The 24571-nt window shown below is 36.7% G+C and overlaps 2 protein-coding genes across 5 annotated transcripts in view; both read left to right on the forward strand.

Moving 5' to 3' along the window:
- The window catches only part of LOC110850977 (alpha-2B adrenergic receptor), a 70256-nt gene that overhangs the window by 11941 nt on the left and 33744 nt on the right, over nt 1-24571 (forward strand). The gene's annotated exons all lie outside the window — the stretch shown is intronic.
- LOC118436074 lies at nt 19193-23343 on the forward strand. 3 transcript variants are annotated; one of them, XM_035853182.1, is made up of 4 exons: nt 19193-19319; nt 19434-19684; nt 19770-20544; nt 22361-23343. In XM_035853182.1, the coding sequence occupies exons 1-3, from the start codon at nt 19267-19269 to the stop codon at nt 20540-20542; spliced, it is 1077 nt and encodes a 358-aa protein (XP_035709075.1). In that variant the 5' UTR covers nt 19193-19266; the 3' UTR covers nt 20543-20544; nt 22361-23343. The 3 variants fall into 3 exon arrangements, with proteins under 3 accessions (XP_035709075.1, XP_035709074.1, XP_035709073.1); XM_035853181.1 differs by having other exon boundaries at nt 19770-23343; XM_035853180.1 differs by having other exon boundaries at nt 19197-19319; nt 19770-23343.

The raw sequence follows: 24571 nt of genomic DNA on the forward strand, positions 1-24571 counted from the left end.
TGTAATTTTTGGTGGAGGGCAATCCCACAGAAAAACAGGTTCTTTGAAGCCCCAATGGTTGACGGGGGTTATAACCTACATAACTCTAGTTTTCTCCTTATATTCCGAGAAAAGTTTAACTTTGGTCTGAGAAATTTAGAAAGTTTTTTTCATCTTGTGGAATTTGTCGACTCAAGTGACAACGCTGAGGCAGTTCTCGAAAGTTATTTGCAAAGACAGTAAGTAAATATGTTGTCACTTAGAAATAAAGGTATGCGTATGAAATTGTACGACGCACGGACTTAATAAATTTGGGAAATTTAAAAGCTTTTGCATGTGGAGATGTCTATAATTTGGGTCCATCCTCCCGTTGCACACATGATACTTGACTGCTTTAAATTTTAATCAGTTAAACGGCCAGTTTCTTATGAAATGGTGCATCACAAAGAATTGCATAGGACCTGCTTATTTGCTCTGTTAGGGAATTTCGTAGTCCAAGGCAAAGTGATACACATCCATAATATAAATACACGCCAACGTAAGCATGAGTTATGTATGTATGTCTGGTTGACTTTGTACATACGCCTTCCCTCAGTGAACTGTGACCTCAGGTTATGTACGGACAACTAGATAGCTGACTATACATATGGTAAATTATGACGGGTGTTTGCTATATATTATGAAACTGGAAGATAACTTATTGTTAGGAGAAACTATGCTTATTAGCTTAGCGAGACTTTATTTATATAATAATTTCGGAGAATGTTTACTGTTTGCAACGATGTGGGGATTTTTATGTAAGCGATGGAACTGCTGGTATTGCACAAATTCATTTTTTAATAAAAAATGAAGACATTTCATTTGAAATAAGTATGTTATCTAAGGATGTGGGATTCTAAAAATTGCATACGGCATTGCTGTTTTGATGGTCCGGTCATTAAATTTGTCAATATCAACATACGTCTTCCCTCTCTCTCTCGCCCACGACATGCATAGTCCATCAAGATCAAAGCGAAGAAGACACATTTTGGGCAGAAGCTAAAACTAATCGAAAAGCTGTTTTTAGCCGGAGAGAAATAAACTGGAGCGAATAGGCACGTCTAATCTGAAATTATTACTTGCAACGATGTGTATAACCATTGCTTAATAAGTCCTAAACCTCAAAGTGTTCGTTCAGAGTCGCAAACTCATCGATATTACTTATACAGTGAGTCAAATGATGCAAGTGCCACCATCCGCCCAGCGACACATTCACTTTTTGGTCTTAGCTTATCCATGAGATTAATGGCATTTTTATACTGCTGCTCAAGTGGAGAAAACTACTCGCAACCAAGCGAAGGGTGGTTCTGGACTTGATTTGGAATTTGTTGTTGGAGGAGGACGAAAGTTGGATGAAATTCCAAGTCAACCCATTAAAATAATGGACGTGGAAGCAGCAGTCTCTAGACCAGTGTCAAGAAGACGACTCGCGGACGCGGATGCACTACATATGCATCGAACCAGCAGTGAGCAAGACCAAGTGGATCATCAAAACCTCGTAATTTGTTCTGTTGCCAATATATCCCTTTTTCATCCATTAATACTCACGACAGTCTCATCACATTCAATAATTGTTCTCCTCAGGCCATCCACAGATCCCATTTTGAGAGAAAGCTTTCCCTAATTTTTACTCGGGATCTTATAAAAACTTGAATTCTCATTTCTTATTGAGAAACGTGTCTTTCATTCTCGCAAAGCACGAATTTTATACCTCATCAATTATCTCGAAATGTTAATTTATAAGTTTCCAACTCTTATTTTAATATGCTTTCATGATTGAGCTTGTTCAAAGTTTCTTGATTATTGAGTTCTTCTTGAGCACGAGTTGTAACAAGTTTCAATCACGCATCCCCGTGTGACGCCCGAAAACTTTCACATTTCACGGGGAAAGCGAGTGCTCTCGGAGATATGTATTTGGTACGTCCCAAAGACAAACGGGTGCCAATTTTAGTGGCAGCTTACCTACAAGAAGTGAAATAATAGATTTGCGCCATTTAGGGGATATATGTATGCTCAAGTATAAAGCAAACCGACCATTATTCCCTTCCTATTTCCTCGCATATGTGTTTACTTACAATGTTGCTAATGGTTCATCGTCTCTTATCGTCACTCATTTCCGACTCGCATCGCATCTCTGGTTCTGGAATGGACAATGGGTCGTGACTTGCTTAAACGAAGCACATTTTCCACTACTGCTCATTCTATATCCGTAGCGTCACCATTTGACAGTGTACGAACGAGCATGCAAATTAACACAGCGAAGGAGGACGACGTTCATTTGTTCAATTGGGTGAATAAGTCAAATTGAAAGACTTTGAAAAAGGTGCCGCTTCATTTTATGCATGGGCAAATATGTCATTTTATACCTTTCATGAACAGTTGAACATATTACGTTGACTGGCTAGCGTGTATAACTCCTGGAACAACACAATCAATTCAATCCGTCCGTGCATGCATAGTTTTTATGACGAGACAGCTAATGTTTTCGACGCATAATTACGTATGTATGATGTTGAATATAACATTTATGTCAATCTAATCCTAAGTGAAAGTTTGGTGCATGTATGAAAACAGGAACTCAAGTGCAGCAAATACCCCGAAGTGGTCTATATGCAGCGGATTTAAAGGCCATTATTAAGTCCGTCATAAGTCCGCCTTTTGTGTAACAGCACTGCACTTTGCTGACACGAAACTTCACATGCAACTCGAATTTTATGAATGATAATCATTAACATATGGATCCCAGGGAGACAATGGTGCATTGTTTTCACATACTTGGAAAAGTTTTGAAACGTACCCGGCATCAATTTCAGTGTGCATATGGAGACGTATACGTCACGGTTGATGGTAACATTTGGTTGCTCTATCAAACGCAATCTAATTCCGTGTCGTTATTTGGCCTCAATTTGTCTTTTACTGCTGACATTTCGATTTGGAAGCTGTGCAAAGTCTTGAATTGATCATACCGAGAAATTCTCATTATTCACGACATCATCACACGTGTATCTGCCAGCATGTATATTGAACGAGATTGGCACATTTACATTTTCAATGAAATTCATGGAATAACTGGAACCATGGTGAAAGTGCTTAATCTTGTATAGGATGCCCTTCGATTTTAATAATCAAGTTGTTTCATGAAACCAGTATCTAAATCAGGAAGTGAAAGTAAATTAGTTCACAAAACAATGAAGTGAATTGCTTTTGTGGTACTAAATTCGCATATAAAATGAAAATGGACACCCAAATCACACTTGTATCCACAGCACTTTTGCATATTCATCAGGAACAACAAATGTTACACCGACTGGATCAAAGTGCTTCATGTTTCTAGTTAATGGACCTGAATGTTAGCAAACATGTTTTATCTACTGTGCGTTAAAAGAACACGTCAAACTGCACGCAATTACAGAGTATCCTTACTTTCACTTCGCAATATTTAGACGTACGAAGGAAAACAAAACAACAGGTCGTACAATCTACTTTTACTTCTCCTAATTTTGAAATTGTAACAAGATTGGATTCACTAGTGTCGCCCAATTGTGTTGCATTAGCTTTTGTCATGATACATATTACGACCAGAAATAGACTCAAATCGGATTTTGCGAGCTCGTCCGTCATTGTTGGATTGATTTGATGTATTTATTTCCTTTTCATGTTTCAACTTTCTCTGTGTATGAGATTGCTGTCTGTCCCTTGTCACAACTCGTCACATCGCAGGGATCATTATCTCCGATCGTAATGCACTGATGTATACACTCCTCGTGTCAGAGCTTCTCCAAGGAAGAGGCTTATTAATGAACAATACGGTACAAAACTTGATACTGTAGTTCCAAGTTTTATCTATTTCACAACGAGGATGGTGGAATCACCGGATTCCCTGAATTGTAATATACATAGTTCGTTATTCCTAATCGTAAGACTCACCTGGGATAGATTTTCTCCAGTTCCAAAATAATTGCAATCCGTCCCAACGTATGGATACATTAATCAAAACGGTTGAACGAGATCTGAACTTGCCAAGCTTTCCTAGTCAATACACATTCGCGTCTTGCTGATATTTTGAAACATGAAATTTTCCATGTTGTTTTTAAGTTATACTTGAGCAGTTCCAAGTGTATCTAATTTCCAAATCAGATTGACAGTTCACTGGAAAATTAACTTTGCCGGCAGAAATTGTCCTCAGCATGGGAAAATATGAGTATAATTGGCTATTAATAAGCGCAATATGTATATACAAACTACTGCACGGTATATGTAAGCTAAACCTAATTTTCGAAAAATTCTAGCCCATGCGACATTTCATATTGACTGGGCCAGGTTGCATAACTGTGCTTAAAGGTTATGCAAGCATGTTTTAAATCCAATAAGAGCCTGAAATTAAAATTTCAATTTGTCTCAAAATTTGATAGGATTAAAATATGAGGACTTACCAATATCGATGTACTTACTTAAGTATTGAGCTTGTGCTGGAAATGACGACGAGTTTTTCGCAGCCATATGTACCACCATATATGCATTCAAAGTCAAGTGCAAATGACAGCAAACTTTTGATGTTGTTATCACCAGAACGCATTTCCCAGCTACATACGTACATACTTATGTACGTATTATGCATATAAACATAACCTAAAATGCTACCAATTCCCAGAAGTATAAACTTATCGAAACTTCATTTTTTTAATCATAGAGAAAGTCGAGCAACTACACTACATGCGTACCCAGATAGAAGTCAACGTTATCACAACGTTATTTTCTTGTCTTTAACGTTAGATTTGTGTTAGTGTTGGCTGAATGTTACGAACTCGAAATTTCAAACATTAGACCAACATTTTTTTCAAATGTTATTACAACAGTGTTGAAATTATGTTAAAATAACGCTCTGTAAGTTTTTATTTAGTTCAGAACGTTATGAATATGTTATTGCACCGTTTACGTTTTACATTCTATAAACCAACCGACAACGTTAATCCACTGTTAGAATAACGTTATTTTAGTGTCATCCTTCTCAAAACCTCGCCCTGCATGCAGCCATTCTTGTGCTCACATCCACTCCAAAATTGCATCATTCACTCAGTATCATCAGTTCTGCCCACCACGTTACTTTCCATTCCACTTTCTTTTAATTTTATCGATAAGAATGAATAATTATAATGTCGTCGAGTTCCCTGAAGAAGAAACTGTCGAAGTTGTTCCCAGTTCTTGGATAGATTTTGCCAGCAATACCTGTAAATTTCCGATAGTTTCTGGGCTCGGTGAGCTGGCAAAATTGATTAAAAATTTCGCTCATCCATCAGATATTTGGCCAAGTTTTCCATGTCGCATAATTGGATCGAGTTATGGTAAGTATATCACCTGTCTAGTTTGTGAAATATTATTAAAATGAACGTAAACGAGTTATTAATTTCTACAGAAAATCTTTTAATTGCCCGTGAGAAAGCCAACAGAGCCACCGTGACCTCATCAATTGACTCGGACGTGTCACCAGGTCGTTCATCTGACGGGCGATCACGCAGAAAAAGAAAACAAGACGACACTGTTTTACAAAAAGTTGTTATCACGGAAAAGGATTCTTGGGGCGTGCAAACTCCCGTCAAAAAGGCATCAAAAGTGTATAAAAGTTTCTCTGCACTTATTCCATCTTCGTCGTTGAGTCCAATTGCAGAACATTCATTTCATGATGTATACCCTTTGAATGAAGGTAATAGTTTGTGTTTAGCTTAATTTTAAATTTGCAATAACACTACAATGTTTCTAATCCCATTTTCTTTTTGAATTTAAAAGGTCAGTCTATCAACTCGGAGCAAGAATCTGAAGAAGAGACTCCCATGATTGTTGCTCCTCCAAGTTTTCAGTTGGCCGAAGGAAGTGGGACTCGTATAAGAAATCAAGAAAACAAATTAGTCCCAACTTCTGACAATAACAAATTGGATACTAATGTGTCTACTTTTGAACCAAATGAAGACCAATTCGTAGTTTTAGTTCACAATGCAGACCCGCGTGATTCACCATCAGCTGTCGTAGATGTAAACCTGGCTGAGTTTGCAACAAAAGCAGATTTGAATGGTAAACAAGTTTGATAAATGTTAATTTTATGATTATAATTTTAATGCAATTTAATGAATAACAAGTGAGTTCTTTTCGTTGTTTCAGTTTTCAAAGGGATTATGCTGCGACAATTATTAAAAATACAGAGAAACCAGACAGATATTCTAGACCAGTTGACCAGATTGGGGGCAAATTCGCAACCTACAAATGCAATTGATTACTCGACCCTTCCTACATTCCCATTGAATTCAATTGTCGAAATAAGAGGATTTGAATTGTTTCTTCAACTTGATACCGACTATCTTTAGCGGTGAACATCTTTTTTACAAATATTTTCATAAACTTACAACCACATCAATCTCACTAATTAAAAATTAATTAAAGGTCTCCTATCTCGCGTTAATTGGTGGATTTACGAAAGAAGAGGTGGTTCGGGGAATACTACGTCGCATTTTCAGCCAACCATTTGCTTGTCAAATCAGTTATTCTGGAAAGGGAAACAATAAGCTTGCTTTTAAAGACTTCCCTCAAATTCACAAATTAGTATTCGGTAAATTGGTTGTTTTACAAATACATAAATTAAATATTTAAATTTGTGCAGTTTAAATGTTTAGTTTAAACGTTTAAACATTTTATTGTAATATTTCAGATTCTGTACGGAGACACAACAAGTTCAGTAGAATTACAGATGCGGAAATAAAGAAAATAGCGCAAGACTTTTTCCGCTTTGCACCAAGTCAGAATAAGCCGAAGGAGCAAAGGGCATCAAGCAATTAGTGTTTAAGATCTCAACAATGTCCTCCGACAGAACGAAAAGGCGGAAGCTGAAGAAAGAGTTGGAAAATCTTTTAAACGAATCAAATGTTGTTAATGGTAATGATAGTTTAAGTAATACTTTAGAAATAAGTAATGATAATTCATATTGTTTCGATGATATTGATGGGTTGGTAGATACCGACGGTTATTTAAGCAATGATCCGTTATCTTCTAGTGATGACGATGAGTTTGTCCCTGAGTTTAACTTAAAATTCTCGTTAGCTGAATGGGCTATTAAAAATAATATTACGTCTGTAGCTGTAGATCAACTGTTAGAAATATTAAGGAAGTCAAATCCAAGTTCAGGGCTCCCTAGTACCTCAAAAACTCTCCTTAAAACCCCTGTAGCTTATCAAATTCAAAGTTTTGTAAATGGCCAATATTATCATTTTGGTATTAAGAGGAAACTTAACGATTTGACCCATAAGTCGTTAGATTCTCAATGCACAAATAATAATACGATAAGTATTAGCTTAGGTATTGATGGTCTTCCAATTTCTCGTAGTTCAAAAAAATCATTTTAGCCAATTTTGGGTAGAATTGAACAAGCCTGTGATAAAACCCCATTTTTAGTTGGTCTGTGGTTCGGAGAAGGGAAACCAGCAAATTGCGATGAGTATTTAACACCGACTGTTAATGAACTTTTAGATTTATTTAAAAAAACGTTAGCATTAATGGAAAGAATTTTTCTGTTGTCGTTAGAAGTATAATCGCCGACGCACCGGCACGAAGTTATGTCAAACGAATAATAGGTCACAATGGTTTTTTTGGTTGTGAGAGATGTACAACTAAGGGAATTTATGACCGAACGGTAACTTTTCCCGAGATTAATGCACCCTTAAGGACAAATGAAAGTTTTAGAAGTAGAGAACAACCAGAGCACCACCAAGGTTTCTCTAAATTGTTAGATTTAGGAATTGGAATGATAACACAATTTCCATTAGATTATCTTCATCTGATTTGTCTTGGTATTACAAAAAAAATCATTCACATTTGGTGTAAAGGTCAAATTCCATATAAAGAAAGTAAGCAGCATGTTGATTACTTGTCTGGAAAATTGTCAAGCTATAATAGTTGTTTCCCTGTGGAGTTTAATAGAAAACCCAGAGGAATTGGTGAGTTAGAGTATTGGAAAGGGACCGAATATCGCACCTTTTTACTGTATAGTGGTCCTGTAGCTTTAAAAAATATTTTAAGTGTAGAAAAGTATAACCACTTTATGTTGTTGTCTGTTGGCGTGCGAATGTTGTTAAACAAAAATAACAGTCAGTGGATTCCATTAGCTAGAAAGTGTCTCGAGGAGTTCGTAGCAGGTGTGACAGAGTTTTATTCTAGCCGTTTTATTACATATAATATGCACTCATTGATTCATCTTGCCGACGATGCAGAAAAATTTGGATCAATTGAATCGGTCAGTGCATTCCCTTTCGAAAACTATATGCAAGATTTAAAACATATGTTAAGGGGACAATCTAATTGTTTAGCTCAGGTAATTAGAAGGGTGTTTGAACGTGAATCTGTAACCATTTTGTTTAATCAGGAGAAAGAGAACGACATTACAAAATGTAAATTTTCCAACAAGAAGGGGGATAATTGTTTTCTATTAAAAAATGGTCAAGTATGTTTAGTAAAAAATCACACGGCTGATATTGCAGAGGTCAGAACTTTTTCATTCAAGCAGCCGTTCTTTCATTATTCAATTGAGAGTCAGACTTTGAACATATTCTTGCTCCGTAATTTAGGCTCTACTATTAGATTTGTCAATATCACTGATATTGTCACAAAATGTGTCTTAATTCCGTCTCATGTAGAAAACCAATTTGTTTCATTACCTTTAATAAACTGGTTATAATTTATAAAATAGGTTAATGTGTTTACGATGTTATTTAGTTAATAATTCTAAATTTTTGTAAGTAATAAATAAAAATATAAATGGTTATATTTATGTTGTTTGTTTAAATTTGTTACCAATATATAACCCAAAAGCAACCACTACCCAGCATTTCAATTATATTCATTTACATTCATATAACATTAGAGCAAGATTAGTTATTGGTAACGTCACTATCGCAAATTACACTTATCCAACACAAAAATAACGTTCAAGCAACGTTAGCGATTTACGTTATTCCAATGCAAAAAAAGCGGCCAAAGTTTACAGTTATCCAACAGGGTTGGATTTGCGTTAAAACTACTGAAAATTTCTAGTTGGGTATCGTAACGACCTGGTTTCATCTTATTTCCTTCAGTGGTGATTGCATTCTTCTGTACGAGTTGTACTATCATCATGATGTGACGTTCAACAGGAACTTTACAAAAAAAAACGGTTTATAAATCAGAAAATGTTTTGTTTACTAGTTGCAAAAAGGAAGCGGCACAATGTTGAAGACGCAATTTTTGACAGATTTGGCGAATGAGCCTGACGTTGACAGTCAGACAGAGTGAAAGCAGCCCCCACTTGGCAAATATTTGTAAACAATCAATCTACGCAGACGGGAAGCTAGTCTCACAGGTCGTTCAAATATTGTACTTGTGGTTCTTCAAGTTCCTAGCAAATAAAGCCTACAAGATGACACATAAGGACAACAGCTTTGACGAAGTGTGTCCCCAGTAGATATTCGTTGACATTGCGCAACAAATAATCAGCATCAGTCAGCAGAGAATCCTTACATGTACATATGCATTCTGATCAAAGACCTTCCATCAGCATTCACTTATTATTTCTTGCACTAATTGCTTGTTGGCCTTGTGCTGGCTGCTCGTCGTAACAATATTCCTTCATCACCTTTTGTTCAAAGGGAGGAAAAACGGGCAAGTTTATGAAATCATGGGCAACAATAAATTTACAAAGCTAAATGGCAATATTGAAAACTCTGTAGCTAAATTAAATATGTAAATAAGCAGCTCAAAGAAAATTATGCAGTTCGATCGAGGAGTACGGCTCAAATATTGGGGAAAGGTTTTTAATTAGGTTTCCCTCTGCTACGCATCATTGCTCCGTCGAGGTGTGTTGGTTACTGGTGGCGATAAGCCTACTACTCAGTTGCAAGAGTAAGAAGTTTGAGAGCTACATAGTAGAAATTAATACAATAAGTTATCAATAGTAGTTTTCCATCTCATAAGCTGCTGGTTTTCTGTGTGTCCCACTGTTGTTATTGGATAAAATAGGGACAGACGATGATAATAAGCGTTTAATGAAGCAAATAATCACTGGGTTTTGCTGCAGCGCTAACCTTATTTTGGAAATGACCTCCTATGAAAATATTTGGGATGAAATCTGTGCCATGGGTGGAAGTGCGCAAAAAGTTGTTGGATGGGCGATAATGGATTGGAAGGCTGAGACTTTGAGACGGGATAAATTGGATTATGAGATTGCCCGTAACAAGCCAACTATAAGTCGTCATTGGATTCTATTGCGTCAAAGGTGCCCTGTGCTTACCTTTCGTACTGCTGTCTAAGTAAGTACGTATTAGGAGGATGCAGACAGATGTGGTATACACCTCACGATACATATCTCACGACACGACCAAACCTCATCATTCCGTCATAATTTGAGGAGAAAAGTTTGAAACGAACAACAAGAGCAAAAGTTAGTCGGCGTTTCCTGTACTATATCCCAAAAATTGAAAGCTAGTCCGAAAGGTGAAAAGATTTTACTTAATCCTAACATCGTACCAAAATAAATTACTTTGAGAAATAGGACAGTCCTGGATTCCAGGATAAATGTGACTGAAATCTGCCACCCATCATTACGGTGTGGCCTTGGGACACAAGATATGTAGGGGCAATAATTATTAAGAAGGTATACCCCACAAAAAACTGTAAGAATATTTACACAGCTAAACTTAAATGCAGGATCGATACCATGAAACATTCGTAATCGTTAGGGAGAAAAATGTACATTGCAGAAATCCTATTTAGTCGATAGGATAGAACTAGTTATTGAACTTTTGGACGCCGGTAAGCAATATTAATTTTGTTTCGAAGAATGTGAAAGTACTTTTGAAACTCTGTCGGCGTCAATCCAAAGTTATTAGGAATTGTTAATACAAGTCTCCATCGAAGGTGTCCTGGGATTGGCTACACGTTAAAAATCGGTCAACCCAATGACATACTTTCTATAGAATCGCCAACTCGTCAGTCTAGTTGCCGTGTGCGAAAGTCCTCTCCAGATTCAAGTTCTCATACTTTTCCTTTCGCAATCTATTCTGCAAATATCAATGTCCGAGCTTGAAAGACTTTCACAACTCGGCAAGCCATGGATTACTACAATCTCTTGTGACTGAGTTTCTGCACTGATTGATCCCGTCATTCGTCTCTTGAAAAAAAAACGCAGCCGTAATTTCCTTTTATTACCAGGCTTAACAGTGCTATAACATTAAGAGAACCGTTGATAGCTACATAATTCGCAAGAAGGAGCGGGTGCAAACTGTGCCCAAAGTACTTACTATTCTGTTCTTGTTGTACGTACGTGCCGTGAGAGTGTAAATAGAATTTTAACTCTCTCTCTGTGTCAATGCTAATTGTTTAAGTTGCTCACCTATGGATTTGCCTGGCCAGCGTGAGACTTAAAATTTGCAGAGAAATCAAAAACGAGTTACTTCAAAAATGTGTCTCCACTCAAATCGGGTCGGGTGGTTGTTCATAAATGAAAAAAACTAATAAGGTCAAAAATCCAAGATAATTGCATGAATCCATTGTCAGAGAGCTTGATAGATCGGCTACAAAATAAAAGAAGAATTGAATTGAATTTCGTATCAATTGATGCACTGCATGATTATTCATTAGGTAAATATGCATAATGTTATTCAATTCGGAACAAAACAAGTCTTTCTCCAGGACGTCGAAGACTTATTGAGTTTTCGGAATGAGTTGTTTCTTCTAAACTTGTTATTCTTTCGTGAAGGGAGATTCCTCTTGGTGCACATCTTGTGTAAAACACGTATCAAAATGATGAATCGAGCTTTCAGCTAGGAAGCGTTATTTCTAAGTCTAATGCGTTTTTTGTCCAAATGTCTTCCTCTCGGTGGATACACAAAGGCTGCCTCGGAGTCGATCCATAATATTCCCTGCTTCCCGTTCCAGAGTGTGAGAGTATTTTTGGTCTCTCTATCTGCAACTCTCTGGCTGAACTGCTAGTGCATCTCGGTTATTTATTTTATTGAGTTGAGATTTATGTCAAAGTTGACAGCTCGAGATGCGCTTACCTCTTTTTATGTGTGTGGATGGTGCCACCACGCAATGATGCCACCACGTTACAAGGTAAATAAAGAAAAGTTTATTCTCAGCAGTGCTCAAGACATTTATTTCTGAGTCGCAAACTGTGACGAAGAGAAATTAGGGGAATTTGATACTTGACGCCAAGGCCAATCTAGATTTTGCTTCGAGAAAATATGCAAACCCACAAATTTATTTATATGCAAATCTCCAAGTTATCAATTCATAGTATATCTTGGACCATTGTTTCTTATCGAGTTTCATGTTATCATCGTCACGCAATGTGAGAACTGTAATTTTATGAACTTCACGACACAAAAAAAATGATACGCTTCAATCATCACCATCAATCTTTCGTTTTTGACAGTCTCAAGTATCCTAGTTAACGTGTTGATTGATTGTCGGACCACTTTTGGGGGGCGCATTGCGTTGACAAATTGTTGTCGGTTGTGCATTAGTGTTACCTCAAGTTGATTTAGAGATTTTTCTAGTTTGCTTCTTCACGAATTGAATCAAATTTCTGGGTTTTGAACGATTTTGAAGGATGATCAGAGAGGAAATGTGTCAAATTTCAATTTAACATCTCATATATGTAGATATGTATGTAGAGCACATATAACGTCTTGAATAAAGGGCAACAAAATTAGCTGGGCTTCGCTCTACTGATGTACCAATAAGCAAGCAAAAGATTGCGTGATATGTAAAATTAAACCTGCCCAAGGTGAACAACCGATACAGGAAAAGCGGTAATTTGTATCACCTTCCCTTCACTCGTGTCATTTGAGCCTAGTTTTGCAAGAAAGAGCTAATTTTGTGCATGTCTCAATTTTCGTGGAATTATTGATACACAACTTGAAGTCTGTCAGCAGTAAAATGCCAGCTTTCACTCGGGTACACAGAGGAGCTTAGAGTTTTCGTTGGAGACATCGTCGCAGGGACCATGCCTTATTAAGTCCAGAAGGTTTATAACAGACGACGGAGGAAAAAGTTTCTTTCTTCTGTTGCCTCCAAACCCAGACAGGCCGAGACTTGCAGGTTCCGAGCAGTCCTGAAATCTGAGATTACTTACGGGTTGTTAATAGCAGGAGCTGGAGGGAAATGAGGGCTTTAATTAAAATTTGCTGCCAAGTTGTGTGTATCCCTTTTTCTTGCGATTGTCCATATTCTTGGTTGGAGCATGGAACACATAAAGAGCTGGCTCAAACGGACTTTCCTCGATTTATGAAACCTATGAAAATTGTAATGCGGATTGTGTTGCACTTAAACCTTCTTCTTCGTCCTTAAATTCTTACAAATAAAGATTATGGACCGAAGCCAATAGAGAAATGTTCAGTTCGGTATATTTGATAGCTGCATACCTAACACCACTTCTGACCTCCCTGCATATCTCGTTAAGTGTATTTTACATGTGAGTGCTTGCCTTGGTTTTGTGAATAAAGAATAATTTAATTACTAATTTGCTACTTTATTTTTAGCATTTTGTTCGGAGAAAGTTATTTTTGTAGTTGTATTACAAATTAGGAACGCAACAGTTTACCAATCAGCCAATTTCCAATCCTCCCACACACCTAGAAATGGAAACTGTTATGGCTTGCTAATTTCCGTACCTTTGCACCGGCTGCATACAATTGAGCTGCAGATTCTCAGATTCTGCAGATCGAGCAAATTATTTTATTTGTGATCCTAATAATGAAAATTGCAAACATTCCAAACTCCGCTGGAGCATGCATGTGGGCTTCGTGAGCTAATTGCAAGTTTGTTCTTTGTTGGGTTTAGGATTAGTTTGGATGCAACATATATCCCACCGACGGATTGACAGCCTAGTTCTATAAATACCTAAAGAATAGACCTTGAACTTGTGTGAGAGATTACTTTATGCAACCCAGCTTGCAACATACTTTCTAAGAGACCATTTCATAATTTCTGCATGTGTGCATTACCACGGAACGTTGTTATGTAAGAGGGTAGTTCAGTGCATCTTCAGAAGAGGTATTTTTGGCAGAGGACATCTATTGTGGACAAATTTTCATAAAATTTAAATATGCTTAGAAAGCTGTAATTTTTTAAATATGTCGATCCATGAAGAATTCACAAATCCTCAAAATTTCGACGAAACATCGGCGAAAAAAATGAAAATTTTATGCTTGAAACTTGCGAATGCCTTTAAAATGATCTACCTACCTACATTCTGGAGACATTCATTTTTTAAAGTAGCAGATACAGGATTTTGCATTATAAGTTGCCTCGTCGTTTGAAAAACTTCAATCAATGCAACCAGATTTATGAGCGTTCACGAAATAAATCGTAAAATTTTTAGTATTTTTTAGATTAAGTTTGACAGTTTAGTACTTTTTCAATTCACAGCTTAATGATTTGAATAAAAAAATCGGTCTTCTAAATGTATTTGAATTTTATTGAGAAAGTTTCTAAATCTACATTGCAACACTCTCGTACGAAATAGGGGTGTAAATTTGCGAGTCTCCATCCACTTTAGTGGTGTCGATTTTGAGATCCAACAATTATGTACACAGTAGAACGACTCCTTACAAAATAATATTTGTAGCCAAAAATATCAGATGAAATTACGCAATTACGTTGAGTAATTACTGTTACTCAGAATTGTACGAGCGTTGAAATTCCCAATGAACTAGTTGATTGGCCACAATTAATTTTTCAGGTAGGAAGTGAAATTGTACGAGTTATGTCATTAATTGTGAAATCCCTCGATTTGGAAATGTAAAAATATCCCCAGGTGAAACGTGCCAAATCTGGCATAACTTCCCTACATAAACCCACATTCACGTTTTTATTGCACAAGAAGAAAAGGTCAGTTGAAATCAATACCACGTAAGCCGGTTGTTGTTGTCGTGTTCATTGGTGGCTGAACATTAGACAGAAATGATCGACTTGGGAACAATAGGTGAAAGTGAATTGCTTGACATCAAATATACGTATGTACACAAGCCCACGAAAATAAGTATCACACAAGGATTGACAAATCCAGCAACAACAATAAATCTCACACACTCCTTGTATTAAACACTTCAATAGCTTAATTGAGCCGAGTTGTGCTCATTTCCTGCTTTCAAATGTTGCCATTGATTGTATTTCCAGTTATTATTAATTGTTTTCCCTTTCTCTCCATATAATAACTGAGCATAATAATCCAATTACAATATTGTGTTCATACACTTTGTCCCACATACAACAAGAAAATGATATTTGCATAATAATAATAGTAACAATAATCATAGCTAATGCCCTATTGAACAAATCCCCGAAAGTTTGTCAACAAATTTCTTCAGAGAGATTCCAGACACAAACTTTGTTATATGTACGACAAACATTTATGTACGTAGGCAGGTGAGCAGGAATTTAGTTGTGTGAAGGTACCCTATAAAGCAAACTCTTAGCTCGCGTGGTTATTTGAGACCGTACTAAATAGTACGTATCTCATTAAATAATATTCGCTGGAACTCTTTCTTCCTTCTTGAATCTAAAATAGACTTTCCAACTCGCCATCAAATGCTTCCAACGATACGATCTTAGCGACCTAATAAACATGGTATTTATGAAAAGGTGTAACAATCCCATTCATTTCGATGCCTAAAGCTTCACAACCTTTTGTTTGAAGTGCCGAGTTAAGACTTTTGATGTTTTGCTTCCTTCTGTGGATGGAAACCAAGATTTAACATTTTGATATGAATCTGATGACCTGGTCCTTTTCCTCTTGTCGAATGTTTTGCTTTGATTGCCCCACGACGACGAATGTACATATTTACTCAATGGAGAAGAAAACCTCACAACCCTGTCAGCACTATCGGAATCAATAAAATGCTCGAGTTTGCCAAGGACGATTCTTAAGTCTAATATTGACATTTTCACTGGAAAGAAAGTTTAATTATCGGTATGTTCTCGTTGCATAGCGAGTATTGCTTTATTTCCACAAGATACAAATTTCAAAGTCAACTCTGCCAGCACACTGTGAAAATATGTAAGAAACCATTGCATCACAACCACCATACTTACATAATAAGTATGTGTGTAGCAGAATCCCATTTGCCGTCCCGAGTCAGGAAAGTTTTCCTTCTTTTTGTTAAGTAAGTGTTGATTGACACTTTTTCAAACGCAATAGCAGAATGCATTACTCTTAAGCTGGAGAAGCTTTGCGTTAAGCTCCAGCTTTTAAAGTGAAGTGACTTTCACTATATATTTACCCACATTATTTACCCACACTATATTTCCCTTAGGGCTACATGAGTGTTAAACAGTGTCTGTTAAAAATAAGTTTTGCATCTCAAAGGTAAACACAAAGAAATGTAAAGTAGTCGGTTGAAACCACGTCTCAACTCAGAAACTGGGGAAAAAATATTGGAAACTATTTCAAGTTGGAGAGAAATATTGAGATCAAAAGTTACAAAATAATTTCGTACTTACGTGGATTCTATATTAAATAACTAATCAAAATTCAAAAATGGGCATCTTTCGTATTATTGACATTTTCTTGAATTCTTTCAGCTTCGACATGAAACCGTCATGTCGAGAGAGTCATTTCCAGAGATAGAAATATATACGTGCATTTCATCCTCAAAGTTTGTATGGGTTTTTCTCTGCAAATAATTTGAGAGGACAATTTGTCTTTTTACATTCAAAACTTGAAGTTACCTTCACTACGGGAAGAAAGAAAGCTCATTTGGTTTCTGCTTCTGTGTTTCTCCTGAGGTCTTTTGTAGGATTACTTTTCTTCGTCTTCAGAAAGATTTACGTTTGCTTCTTGTATAATCCTCTTCTCAATTTGCTCTGATATTTAATGTTTTGCCGTGACAGGTTACATTTGCATTCATTTGCATGTTCGAAGATGTTGCCTGGTTGTCCTTGTCGGAAGATGAGGTGGGTTCAATTGTACGGATAGGAGAATAAGGAAATCTGTATACATATGTAAATACACACTTACGTAATTCCATTCCCCGTAGTTGTACAATCAAATCTTTTTTTTAAAATACGACGAACGTGTCTTTTTCAGCGTAAATTTTGCACATTTTAATTAAGAAGTAAAGAAAAACTCTAGATTTTTTTTACTAAATTTGATTAATCTTCCGAAATTTTGCTACCCATTTACGAATTGCGTACAAAGTGAAAGTTAAAGCAAGTTTAATCCATCTGCGTAGCTTTATACGTGCAGCGTAAAGTTCAGGAGGGTTGATAATGTCATGAATTTATAGCTATTATTAGTTTCTGAAGAAATTTTTACAAAATGATGCGGTAACATTCTCTCCTCACGTCTCCATTAGTCTGGTTTAGTTCTTTGGTAGAGTGAAATCTCGTGTCTCATCTGCAACAACTTTGATGGGTCGTTGCTGATTTCGAATTTCCAACTAGTGACGTGACATATCTTTTCCATCTATGCAAATGCTTAGAAACCTCCTCCTCACAAAGCCGGAGGATCTTTGCTCCAGTCACAAGTCGCTCGTATATTTAATGGTTGAAACAACCTCACTTACAATTCTCGGAGGAATTCTCTCATGGGAGCGTTGCATCAATATTTCATATTTCCAACACTCTCGACCTCCTCCTCGTCGACTTTTTTATGGGCTATACGCACCTGTACCTACTTATAATCAGTCTCGCCTAGTATCCCATTTGCAGCCATCCGTTTTATGGTATTTTTGTCAATAACTATAACAAATTAAATAAATGTACTACGTCGCCTCGAACACAAAGATTCCGAGAGACTTATGTAAGCCGGGTTTATACTTTACCCGTTATCAACTTACGTCAAAGTTATACTGTGACGCAAGCTAGCAGGGAGTGAAGTATAAACGCAGCTTTAGAAACCAGGGTCGAAGATAAGGACTTGTGAGATTTGGACTGAAAAATTGCATTGTTTGGGAATTCACGGAGACAAATGTTACATTTTTACGCAACGACGTTTGCACAATATTAACAAGGATTCGTCACAATATCATAAAAATGACTTTGTAGAGTAAGGAAAACCTGATGGAAGTATATTTACTTGGTATATAACCACCTGCAACTTTGCCTGACCCATGGAAAACAAGTGAGTAATTCGAATTTGAGTCGTAGGAGAAAGTAAGTTTTTTTGTCAGATCGGTTCGTCTCAATCTTGAGCAAAGTTTGCACTTTGTTTTCTGAAGGACAAAGATGTAGAGGATAGTTAATGTCGTCTCTCTCGTCGTTCTGTAAACCCTCATCTCCTCCGCCTGCAGATAAGCACCGCATTCCGTAGTCCAATAGTAAGCAGGCCAAATCAAACATATCTCGCCAAAGCTTAGAGTAATAGTCGCATCAATTAAATTCAGATTGGAACAGTCGTAACGTAATAGCTTTAACATTTGAAGTTGTACATGACCCAATTTTGCATTTCGGAGAATAAATGATTTTCTCCACTTTCTAACCGTTCCGAATTAAGCTCTGTGTCTGTCACAATAGTATCAAAGAAAGAGAGAAAAGGAGAGAGAGAAAGCGAGTTGAGAAATTAGTTTGAAAGAAACAATTATTACTCATACAAAAGTAAAGTCATATCACACCGGACTTTGATCCCTGGTTGTTCCTTCCTAGTGAATGGTTTCATTAAACGACATGCATAAGTCAGTGAACACGAGAGTTCTTCACATTTGACAATGCGTCATTTGAAATGCTCATCTGAGTTTGAGTGGGCTGAGCTGAGCTCACCGAAAATTAAAGTTTTAGTTGTGCGGTGTTTAAGGAGAAAGTGGTTGAGTTGTTAGCCTAACCGCTGAAGCCACAAAACTCTGCGTAGGTTTTTCGTTGAGGTAATCATAAGTAGGCATGGGCATTCCTCAAGGGATACCATTTTCAATGAGACGATTGCACGCGATGAGGAGTTTTGGGATAAAGTGACAGGTTGTGGGTAGAATTTTGGACGTCCATTATTTTGTGAATTTGAACAAATGGCCGGCCGTTATTTTACGTCACACCATCGCCCTCCGAGGTCACTGAGGAGGGATGATGGTTGACAAGTAGTATGTAAGTTCACCGGCAGGGAAAGGCGTATTTTGAAGCAAAAAGCATAGAACAAAGTAAAAAACTCCTTCTTCCATGCACACGCGCGCCACCACCAACCCTCAGTGTTGGTTCATACGCGGCAGAGGAAGGCAGCTCACGTTTTCGCTCTCTCCATCCAAAATGGCTTCCAGTAAAGAAGAAAATTCGGAAATTATAGGAAATTCACAAAAACGGTAAGATATTTGTGTTTATTTTTCCTCCGCCGCGTCGCGCAAACGCTAGGTTTTTCGATTAGTGAAAATTTTATTAATGCGCTGCATTAATTTATATTGTTTTTAATTAAATAGAAAAATTGGAGAGGAAGATTCTCCAGAGAAAAAGAAACCAAAAAATGAAAAAATTGGCCTAAGATCACTGTCGCAGACAGTGCATCAAAATTCCGAAAATATTTCTAAGCTCGTTGAGTTTTTTGAAAACATGATTGGCCAGTCGCAGGCGCAGCCTCGACAAAATAATACCTGCCACGTAGTGGATGTTGGTAATGAGGATGATCCAATAACAGATCTTTTTACCTCAATTGTTGATAAATCGCCAAATGGTGAGTACAAAAAGAAATGAATTTCATTATTTAAAAATTGGGAATATTCTAAACATTGAAAAAATTATGATTTAAATCATAATAGATGAATCTGCTGATCAAAATATTGAGATTGAAAATCCAATTGTTGAAGAAATATTGAATTCAAATCAGTCGGAGGATGAATATGGCCCTCCTTTAGGATTGAAAGTAGCAGCAGCATTCAAACGATTAATTGCTCAGCCAGCTTCAAAAGAACACATTGATCAAAACAAGATCAAATTAAAGATCCCAGAAAACATTAAAGAAATGAGGGCACCCAAAGTCAATTGTGAAATTTGGACTCAACTTCCTAAAAAAGCTCAAGTTATTGATGCATCACAACAATTTGTTCAACAATTTGTTTCAAGAGGTTTAGTAGCCCAGTCACATCTTGCTGAAGTTTTAGCAAAAAATTCAGATAAGATTCCCAATGATTTATTGAAAAGTTTACTTTCTTGTTCAATGGAAGCCGCAACAGAATTTGATATGGCTTTTAGAGAAATTAGCCTCAGGCGACGACAACAAATTAAACCCTTTTTGTCAATCGAAAGTGCTGGAATTTGTGGATCTTCAGTTCCGGTCACCGAAAACTTATTCGGAAATAATTTAGAAAAAGATTTGATTGCTGTCCGAACATCGGCCAAAATTGTGAAGAATTTGACCCCCATCTATCGTGGAGGTGCTCGTGGAACTTATGCAAGAGGTTCATGTAATCGAGGGTCGTTATCTAATGCTGGTACTAGCCATAATTTAAACTTCCGGGCGCCTCTCCTCTCGAGGGGAGGCAGACGACCATTCAACCGAGGAAGATACAACAATTACCGCCCGCAGAATTAAATGTGAGTAAATTATCAGGTAGATTAAGATTATATTATGATAAATGGGCGAATTTGACTGACGACCCTGTTATTCTTGAAATTGTTCGGGGTTACAAACTACCTTTTAAGAATTTACCAGAGCCACAAATTAATTGTAAGGTTCAAGAATTTAATCCGGAAGAAAAGCTATTTATTATCGATGAATTGGACCGCCTAATGAAAATGGGGGCAATATCTCTATCTGAAGAGGAAAGTGATCAATTTGTATCTCCAATCTTTACTGTCCCTAAACCTGATGGAAAAAGACGATTCATCTTGAATCTTAAGAAACTGAATAGCTATTTACACTGTCCACATTTTAAAATGGAAGATTACCGAAGCGTATTGAATATTATGAGATTAAACATGTTTATGGCCACAATAGATTTACAGGATGCGTATTTCCACGTTCCTGTTCATGACAGTTGTAAAAAATATTTAAAATTCCGTTTCAATGGTATACTTTATCACTTTAATTGTATTCCATTTGGTTGTTGTACTTGCCCATTATTATTCACAAAGCTCTTGAAACCAGTTTTCGAGAAACTTAGAACATTAGGCTATCAATCCGTGAGATATTTGGACGATTTTTTGTTATTTGGTCAAACATTTGAATTATGCAGCGAGAATGTTCAGGCCACCCAAAATTTACTCAAAAGTTTGGGGTTTACCGTAAATTATCAAAAATCGGAATTACTTCCAAGTAAAGTAATTAAATATTTAGGATTTATTTTTAATTCCTTAGAAATGACCATTCAATTAACTCCGAACAAGCGTTCTTTAATTTTTGAATTTGCACAAAAATGTTTGTTATCTAAATCTCTAATTATAAGAGAGGCAGCTAAATTGCAAGGATATTTAATTTCAGCGTGTCCTGCAGTACAATATGGATTATTGTATACTCGGAAATTAGCTTCCGATATTCAATTCTCTTTAGAATCAAATAATGATAATTATCAAAATCGTATGACTTTGTCTCAAGAAGCAGTTTCGGATATTCACTGGTGGCAATCAGTAATACATAAAGCTGAGGTTTCCATAAAAGAGGACAGTTTTAAAAAAGTGATTCACACTGATGCGTCACCTTTTGGGTGGGGCTGTTTTTGTGACAATGACGTTTCTCACGGCACTTGGTCAAAATCTGAAGAGTTATTACATATTAATGCATTGGAACTGTTAGCAATTGAGCGAGCACTGACTATATTTGCAAACGATGAAGGAAATTGTAATATTTTGTTAAAAGTTGACAGTCAAGTTGCAATCTCGTATATAAACTGTTATGGTGGTTGCCGCTCGGAATTGTTGCATGCAATTGCTAAAAGAATCTGGCTATTTTGCGAGAAGAAAGATATTTTTATTAAAGCTACATATTTAGAAAGTAAGAAAAATGTAGAAGCTGATTTTGCTTCTCGTATTGAAGTAGTTAATTCGGATTGGATGCTAAAAAGTGTCATTTTATCGCAATTTGTAATTCATTTGGCGAGCCAGCTTTAGATTTATTTGCGTCAAAGAACACAAATCAGTGTTCGAGATTTTATTCGTATTCTCCTGATCGGAACTCGGAAGGGGTTGATGCATTTACGTTTAAATGGTCAGAATCCTTGTTATATGCGTTTCCCCCATTTTGTCTAATTTCACGTGTCCTGAAAAAGATTTGCAATGATAAATGTAGATGCATTGTGGTGGTGCCACTTTGGAAAAGTCAGGTTTGGTATCCAGAATTTGAGAGGCTGCGTCAGTCAAATTCGCTTATATTTGGACCTGAAAAAGATTTGCTAACTTCACCTTTTTCGAATAGGCACCACCCTCTTCACTCCAGCCTCAAATTAGTAGCAGCAATATTGCAAGACGTTCATTCATAAACAGTGGCCTTAGTTCAGATGTTTGCGAACTTTTACTTTCATCCTGTGCGTCATCCAGTTGGAAACAATACGAATCGTACTTGAAACGATGGGAAAATTTTTGTAATAATTATGGTTCAGACATATTTCATTCTAATTTACAATCGATTCTGAAATTTTTGACCGCTTTGTATAAGGATGGCGTAGGCTATAGCGGTATTAACACAGCAAGATCAGCTCTGTCTTTAATTATAGCCCCCATTGACGGTGTTGACGTTGGTAAACACCCTCTTGTAATTCGATTACTAAAAGCTGTTAGCAAATTACGGCCACCGAAACCTAGATATGATAATGTGTGGGATGTAAATTTAGTTTTGGATATGTTCACTTCATGGCCGTTAAATTCAGAGCTGCCTATATTTAGGTTAGCCATAAAATTGGTAGCGTTACTCGCTTTGGTCACGGGACAAAGGGTACAAACCCTGTCGTTAATTAATATAAATAATATCATAAGGTCAAGTAATGTTCAGATTCTTATTCCTGAAATTATTAAAACTTCTGGGGTTGCGAAGAAGCAACCGTGCTTGTTATTGGTCCCTTATAAAGTTAATGATAAGTTATGTGTTGTTAAATGCTTAGATGAATACTTAAATCGTACTGCTAGTTATCGTAATTCTGATGAATTATTAATTAGTGTAGTTTTACCATATAAGCCTGTTACAAGCCAGACTATTAGTAGATGGCTAAAAGAATGTTTGTCATTAGCTGGTATTGATGTTTCTATTTTTAAGGCTCACAGTTTCCGTCACGCTAGCACAAGTAAGGCGGTAGCAAAGGGGGTCAGCTTAGATGTCGTTTTTTCTAGAGCTGGTTGGTCTGATAAATCTAAAACATTTGCAAAGTTCTACAATAAGCCATTAGATTTACGAGGTGAATTTTCGAATGCTATATTATCATAATTAAGAGTTACAAATAAATTCGTATATGTTTTTGTACTTATCTATGTATATATATTTTTCACTCGTCAAAGTTTCTTTGAACGGCTACTTGTCAACCATCATCCCTCCTCAGTGACCTCGGAGGGCGATGGTGTGACGTAAAATTGACGATTAATCGAGACTTACCTGTAAGGTGAGAAATTGATCGTAATTTTACGATCACCAGAGCCCGAACGAGGTCACTCCCGACCCTCCCTCCCGGTACTTTGACTCGTGGCGTTGGGGGTATTTCTTTGAACTCACTGAGGGTTGGTGGTGGCGCGCGTGTGCATGGAAGAAGGAGTTTTTTACTTTGTTCTATGCTTTTTGCTTCAAAATACGCCTTTCCCTGCCGGTGAACTTACATACTACTTGTCAACCATCATCCCTCCTCAGTGACCTCGTTCGGGCTCTGGTGATCGTAAAATTACGATCAATTTCTCACCTTACAAGTAAGTCTCGATTAATCGTCAATTTTATTTGATCTATTGTGAAATTCTGATTTCCGATTTTTCACCATACATAGTTTAAATTTTAAAGTGAATAATGGATCAATTTGATTTTGCTTTAATTATTCGTATTTTGTAATCCCACGCTTTCTTTTTATAATTTTTCTAACTCGTTTCTGCGAATTTATATCTGAAATATTCTAAATTTTATGCTAATTCAGTACACATCGCAGAAGGAAATTTAGGTACAATCGCCACCGCTGAAAATTTCTAGATAACGTAACTCGACGTGAGTACCCCTTCCTGTAACAAATTGCGGAATTCGGTCGAAATGACAAAATACTTTTAATCATTTTAATGAAAATACAAAAGTTTGAAAACTTGGTGTGTGTAATTGATAACTGATGTTCTTCTACAGAGTTCATTTGTCTCTTGTGGTCAAATTACCTCGAATAGCACTGAACCACACGACGTAGTAGTTCAAAGTATGGTTTACTTACAGTTGTGGCTGGCAAATGAAATATTTAATTTTCACAAAAACTTTAGTACGCTTATCTATAAGCCTAATCAAGAGAAGGAGAAATTATATAAAATAAGGCAGAACATTTTTTTTTAGTCTATTCCGCTTTTGTATCCAGGGAAAGAGAGTAGTAAATTTATGTACTTCCCTAGTTCATTCGTGACAATTGGTCGCATCGTCATTAAATTTCCTAAAACCTGAAGATTTTATGTGTAATCACCA

This window comes from Folsomia candida, unplaced genomic scaffold, assembly GCF_002217175.1.
Source record: "Folsomia candida strain VU population unplaced genomic scaffold, ASM221717v1 Fcan01_Sc006, whole genome shotgun sequence".
Classification (NCBI taxonomy): Eukaryota; Metazoa; Arthropoda; class Collembola; order Entomobryomorpha; family Isotomidae; genus Folsomia; species Folsomia candida.